Here is a 6,934-nt window from a genome sequence, read left to right as displayed (position 1 = left end):
AGGCCCCTTTCACACTTGTGAGACTTGTCCTGCGACTTGGGATAGCAAAGTCGCATGACAAGTCTTACTCCATGATTTCCAATGAGTACCGTTCATATCTGTACAACTTCAAAGTAGTCCCTGCACCACTTTGGCCTGATTTTAATGCATTTTGAGGTCCATAGGCATTGCTTCAAGTCCAGTCCAAATCGCAGTAAAAATCACGCAACTTTTAGGTCACATAGGTGCAAAAGGGGCCTTAACCATCACAACTGGCAATTTTTATAAGCCATTCCCAATGTTAGTGCAAGTTATCAGTCCTCCTGTAAGAGAGCTCATAGTCTTTAACACACTGATTACAGCTGCTTGGTCCCAGGTGCTCCCTATCCATGCTGTTTTATGCTAACTTCTATGTTTGGCCCCTTTCACACGGGCGATCCGATCCGCCTGTCAGTTTTTAAGGCGGACCTGATCAGATGCTCCATGTATCCCTATGGGGCAGCGGGTGTCAGCGGAGACATCTCCGCTGACACCCGCTGTTATCCGATCCGATCCACAAAATCCGGACGGATGGAAACCCTATTCTTTGGGCCTTCGGAGACTGGGCTGCAGGGCAGTATTCCAACATGGTAACGACCCCAAACACACCTCCAAGACGACCACTGCCTTGCTAAAGAAGCTGAGGGTAAAGGTGATGGACTGGTTAAGCATTTCTCCAGACCTAAACCCTGTTGAGTATCTGTGGGGTATCCTCAAACGGAAGGTGGAGGAGCGCAAGGTCTCTAACATCCACCATCTCTGTGATGTCGTCATAGAGGAGTGGAAGAGGACTCCAGTGGCAACCTGTGAAGCTCTGGTGAACTCCATGCCCAAGAGGGTTAAGGCAGTGCTGGAAAATAATGGTGGCCACACAAAATATGGTCACTTTGGGCCCAATTTGGACATTTTCACTTAGGAGTGTACTCACCTGCAATGTGTCCCAGAAGGTTGCTGGCAGAGAGAAGAGGGGGGAAAAAAACGTACGATCGCCTAGGCCAGTGATGGCGAACCTTGGCACCCCAGATGTATTGGAACTACATTTCCCATGATACTCAGCTACACTGCAGAGTGCATGAGCATCATGGGGAAATGTAGTTCCAAAACTTTTGGGGTGCCAAGGTTGGCCATCACTGGCCTAGGCGGTCAGAGCGGAAGCGGGTACTTTCTAAAACTAGGTACCCCCTTCTCCATTAAAAGTGGGAGAGGAGAGAGAGGAAGGTGGTGTTAAAGCGGAACTTCCCTTTTAGGGTGATGTTTTACTTTAAATAAAATACATTAGGGGAAAAGCTCAGATAGACACTAACAACTAGTAACCTCTGGCCGTCCATGTAACGCTCACACGCTGCACATATGCATCTATGGAAGGCCAAGGCTTCTGTGCTGAGAGAGTGCTTGCTGCCTGCCCCCAAACACAGCTCTGGGTCTATAGCCATGATCAGGAGCTGACAGGGCAGGCTCCTGATAATGGGACCACTGTGACAGCCAATCACAATTGTCACATGATCAAAAAAGTCCCTCCTGTCCGCTCCTTCCCAAGCCCCTCTTAATCCTGTGCTCACAAAAAAAAGTATTAACCCCTTCGTGCCTAAGGGTGAAACAAATCTTAATACCCAAGCACAATTTTGCAACTTTGACATGTGTTAGTAAACCCGTACCTATCATCAAAACTACGGTACTTGGTGCATCCAGGTGGATTATACCTGTTTTTTTCAGGACAAATTAGGCTTTCATTTGATTGTAAATGGTAATGGATATCTCCTTGTTTTTATTAACAAAGGAAAACAAGCCCAAAATAGTAAAAAATATAGTATATTTATAACATAGCTGTATATTTCTTGCTACTACCAAAACCTATCACCAAAGAACAACCCAAAATGAATTTCCCTGCTCCTGACGATTGCAGCGATACCACATATGTGTATGTTAGTTTGCACCTGTAGTACAGCCCAGAAACAATAGCGCACATTTTACTTTTTTTTTTATTCTATCTAAAACACACTGACACGGATACTAATTAAAAAAAATAAATAATTCTGTCCAAAATAACTACTGACCCCGACAGTGACTCTGGCCTTGACCAAAACACTAACCCTGGTACTGACCTAGATAAAACCGTAATCTAGATATTTTCTCGTATTGTTTTTATTTTATTTATTTATTTAATTATTATTATTTTTTTATGGGTTTATTTTTTAACACAAATTTTTTTTTCGGCTCTGCAAGGAAACCGAGATGTGATGCATCCCTCTCCTCTATTTACAGAGAGAGAAAACATGGGGGAGGGCTTCACAGTAACTGATTCACTGTGGTAGCCAATCAGAGGCAATCACAGCAATCAGATGACCTGGAATCGGGTGTTCCGGGTCCCGATCGGTAGTATGGGGCCCGGGGCTTTCAGTGAGACCAGAGGCTCTGTGCTGGGAGCACACCATGAGGCGTGCTCCCAGCACAAACTGAGATACGCAAATTTGCATCCCCACGGAAAAAAGCCCAGTCCAGTTGAGCTGCGTATTTGTGTGAGGTCGGCAGCAAGGGGTAAAAGGGACACCAGGGCTGAATGGGAAGGGGTCAATGATTTCCATAACTTGTGCCCAATGCAAACATTTTAGACAAACTTTGCACTCGATCAGCAATGTCCACCCTTTGTACATGGTACACACATCCATGGAAAACACACTTACCTTGGAAATTCCTGATATAATTATTGTACTTTTCTTACGGGGAGATTTCAGCGACTGTTTTGACGATTCTCGGAGCTGCCTTATGGCGGCTTCTGCAACCGGATCGGAGCCATTCAACATCAAAAGCTCTACGTAGGAGAAAAAAAACAAAACAATTGTATCACACCAACAAATCCCTCGTTGGTCACATTACGTAAACAAACATGGACGCCTGGACACCGTACCTGTGTCTGAAGAGGACAGGGCTTTGCTAACCAAGCCGCTGTGAGACGGAATCGCCTGCACAGAGAAATCTCTCTCAATCACTTTGATTTTAGGAGGAGTGCTGGATGGTGAATCTGATGGACACAAAGAAACAAATGACATGAAATTACATAAATTACTTGTAAATAGCTCACTTATTAATCCATCAATTGAACACAAATGAGTTAAAGTGTGTGTCAACAAACCCCCGGCTTCTCCAGCATTTAAATCCTTGTTTAGTTCTCTCTTCTCTCTCAGCACTTCCAGGACGGACCAGATGGATTTTGATTGGTCAGTGCTGTCAACGTGTCATGGCAGCAGCTGAAGCCTGGATTGCGCTCTAGTGGATGAGCCTGTGCTTGCAACATGAGCCACCCTGTCTGTACAGTTTTATTTGTTATCTATGCACCAGAGTCTATAGGCGCTTTTCCACTGCACGGTACGGCTCGGTTTGGCGCTTTTCCACTGCATGGTACGGCTCGGTTTGGCGCTTTTCCACTGTATGGTACGGCTTGGTTTGGCGCTTTTCCACTGTATGGTACCACATGGTACGTGTTAGAACGGTTCGGTACGGTTTGGTACAGCGGCGCTTTTCTACTACATGGTACAGCTCGCTTAAACAGTACCACCTCGGTTGGGGTTCCAAGCGGGCCATACCTATACCATATCCCACAATCCTTCGCATGCAGACTTGATTGTTAGTCACTAATAGCCACTGATTGGTCAGAGAATCGTTGTAATCCCACCCACTTACTACTTTAGTGGATAAGCAAACCGAGCCGAGTAGAGCCTATACAGTGCTGAAACGTGCCGACTCGTACCACGCAGTGGAAAAGCAAACTGAGCCGAGCTAGGCCAAGCAGTGCCGAGTGGAGCCGAGCCGGTACTTGCAGTGGAAAAGTGCCATATTTAAGCACAGTTAGTGACAGTCTTTGGCCCCCAAAACGCATTGGTTCAATTCTGCTATGAATCAATTTTACCATTAAAGGATCAGTTCACCTTTTGTAACATGTTACACCCATATTCAGGGTGTAACCTGTAACATATTATAGATGCACTGGCCCTTGCTCCCCCTGATCTGACAGCTAAAAAGAGGGCCCTCAGCCCCGAAGCAGCACTTTGGATTATTTATGCTAATATCAAAATGCCTCGAGTGGATGTCGGTCTGGAGGAGTGTTTCTAGGCAAGCTGTATTTGCATGAAACCTGCCCTAGGTAATGCCCACATGTGATGCTGAGCCTCCAGGACTGCAACCCCTAGGTTCACATCTACACAGTTGAGGTTGATGCAGTTTTCAGCCAGTTTTGCATTTTTAAACATGCGATTTTCATGCATTTTGTTTCTTTTTCTCTTTAACAAACTGTGTATAGCTGGTTGTTAGGGAGTGGGCCAGAAAACCGGCTGCAGCGTCCTTAACAACCGATAAGTCATCAGCTGTCAGTGGGCTTCCCCACTGACAGCTGAATGCAAAACCAAGAATTGCCGGAAATTTCGGGTCTGGTATGGATTTTGAGGGGAACCCCATGCCAAAAAAACGAATAAATAAAAAGGTGTCCATCCAAAATCCATACCAGGCCCTTATCCGATCATGCAACCCGGCAGGCCAGGAAAGGGAGGGGACGAGCGAGCTGCTCCTGCCCCCCGGCACCATACATTACTGGTATTCATTTTGGGGGGGCACGCCATTTTTAAAAATGTTCCCCTCAAAGTACCAGAACTAAAGGGCCTGGTATGAATTGGGGGGGGGGGGGGTCACGTCATCTTTTTGCAATCAATTCTTGTTTTTACACTGATGACAGCTGATGACTTATCAGTTGTTAGGGACAGGGCAGCCATCTTCCAGGCCCGCTCCTTAACAACCAGCTTTACACAGTGTGCTATGGAGGAAAAAAAAAAGAAAAATGCATGTAATAAATCAAAAACACAACACCTGCATTTTTGGTGCTTGTCCATTGAAGTCTATTACACGCAAAATGAAATCTGCTGCGGACTATACAGGGGAGATCTCAGAGCGGAGTTCCCAAGCCTGCACACTTGCTGGAATTTGAACTTGTGTCTCTTAACCTACCGGACGATTTTTCGGAGTGGCCCCCCGGACTCTTGCTCTCCAGCCGCGGTTTGGATGTCACGGAGGTGATGGTGGTGACCACAGTGCCACAAGGCATCACAGTGCGGTCCATCTCCACTTTCTTCGCCGGCACTGGCACCGGGACCGTAAAGGATTTCAACTCATTTGGTTCCACAAACAAGAACTAGAATGAAGAACACAAATTATATTTCACTTTAGCTCTCCCGCTATGAAGGAGAAAAGGATCGTCTATAAAAAAAAAAAAAACAGCGGCGGAATGAGACGGAAACGTCTTCCTCGAAGACAAATGAGGAAACCAGAAACTGGGACACATCTGCAGACATGAAATGAGGCCAAGCTGTCCGAGCCAAACAGGTCTACTCAGTAAGAGGAAGTGCAGAGCGCTGAGAATATGGAATTCCGCCGATATGCTGACATTGTGGATTTTATCAAATTTTAAACCTTAACACGCCTAAGTGGCCATTAAAGCCCAACTCCAAGCAAAAAAAAAAAAAAAGATCCCTATTAGTGGGGATGTGCACACAATAAAAGGATAAAGGGGACACTAAAGAAAAGTTTTTTTCTCTTTTTAAATAACAAACATGTCATACTTACCTGCTCTGTGTAATGGTTTTGCACAGAGCAGCTCTGATCCTCTTTTTTTTGGGTCCTCCGCCGGCGGACTTGGCTCCTCCCCCTTGCCAAGTGCCCCCAATAGCAACAGTTTTGCTTTGGGGGGCACTCGAGCAGGCTTGCTCCCTAGCTGCGGTCTGTGTGTCCATTCACATACAGAACGCGGCTTGGCCTGTGTCACGCTCTCTTCTCATTGGCTCACTGGCTGTGATTGACAGCAGCAGGAACCAATGGCTCCCGCTACTGTGAGAGCCAATGAGAAGCGAGAGATCTGGAAGGGCTGCTGCTCTCATTCACATTGCTGGTACGAGATCAGGCTCAGGTAACTATAGGGGGCCTGTGGGAGGAGCTGCACCCAAAAGGTTTTTTACCTTACTACATAGAATGCATTAATGTAAAAAAAAAAAAAAACCTTGAGCCTATAGAACCACTTTAATTGCTTGTTTTGTCCAGGGTAGAGGGGAAACTGTTTTACTTACCTGATCCTCTGCTCTCCTGGCAGACGGCACCCCCCCTGTCCGGTGGTAGACCATCCCTCGGTGTCCTTACACCCAGAGCAGGGTGATGGACCCTGCTCAGGTGTTAATGTCAGCATCCTAGTCTGCTAGAGATCAGAAGCTGCAGGCATTGGTCTAGCTGTGGGGAGAAGTGGAGGATCGAGTGAGTATATTTCCTTTTACTTTTCCTGTAGACATAAATGATAAACTGACCCTTGCAGTGCAGGCACAGCCCCGCTACAAGGGATCATTTTTTTTTTATTTTCTTTTTATTTGCCTGGAGTTGGGCTATATAGGGTATGGAAACCCTAAATCTATTTTCCAGTATGTCTGGCAGCTTGTCTCGATGTGTCCAGTTTCCCTAAAGGAGGAGTTCACCTTTCAAAGAAAATATAATAAATGCACATATTTTTGCAGGTTAAAAAAAATGTGCATTTATTTTTTTACTGCAGTCTGCAGCAGATCGTAGGTGTGCAAAGTGCTGCTCTTGCCACATTAGACATTTTTTCATTTTAATCCCCTCTTGCCTATAATGCAAAATGTTCCTGGATTCAGATGCTCACCTGCCCAGCAGATCTAGCTTTGTCCAGCTGTGATCCACTGCTCAGGTCTGACAGGTTCTGTGCTGCCATCTTGGTCCTCCTTGGCTAGCTAGCTCTTTTTGGCTCAGGCAGCCTAGCCATGCTGTGTGCCTTACTCCCGCAGCCACCTGGGGTATGTGATGGGGTAATCCCAGGAGTGAGCAGGATATGTTATTCTTGCCTAGGTAAGAATAGCGGAGGAGGGAAGAGCAC

The 6,934-nt window shown here is 46.1% G+C and overlaps 1 protein-coding gene across 1 annotated transcript in view; it reads right to left on the bottom strand.

Moving 5' to 3' along the window:
* Positions 1-6,934, bottom strand: part of C2CD2 (C2 calcium dependent domain containing 2) — a 184,781-nt gene that overhangs the window by 22,512 nt on the left and 155,335 nt on the right. Inside the window, exons 10-12 of the mRNA XM_082246288.1 lie at positions 5,011-5,194; positions 2,924-3,037; positions 2,700-2,827 (exon numbers count right to left, since the gene is read on the bottom strand). Coding sequence (XP_082102414.1) covers positions 2,700-2,827; positions 2,924-3,037; positions 5,011-5,194 — 426 coding nt within the window. The remainder of the gene's footprint in view (positions 1-2,699; positions 2,828-2,923; positions 3,038-5,010; positions 5,195-6,934) is intronic.

The sequence above is a fragment of the Pelophylax lessonae genome (assembly GCF_965119305.1).
Source record: "Pelophylax lessonae genome assembly, chromosome: 2".
In the NCBI taxonomy this organism is placed as follows: Eukaryota; Metazoa; Chordata; class Amphibia; order Anura; family Ranidae; genus Pelophylax; species Pelophylax lessonae.
Note: the sequence above shows the minus strand (reverse complement) of the source record. Positions and strands in the feature narration are given on the sequence as shown.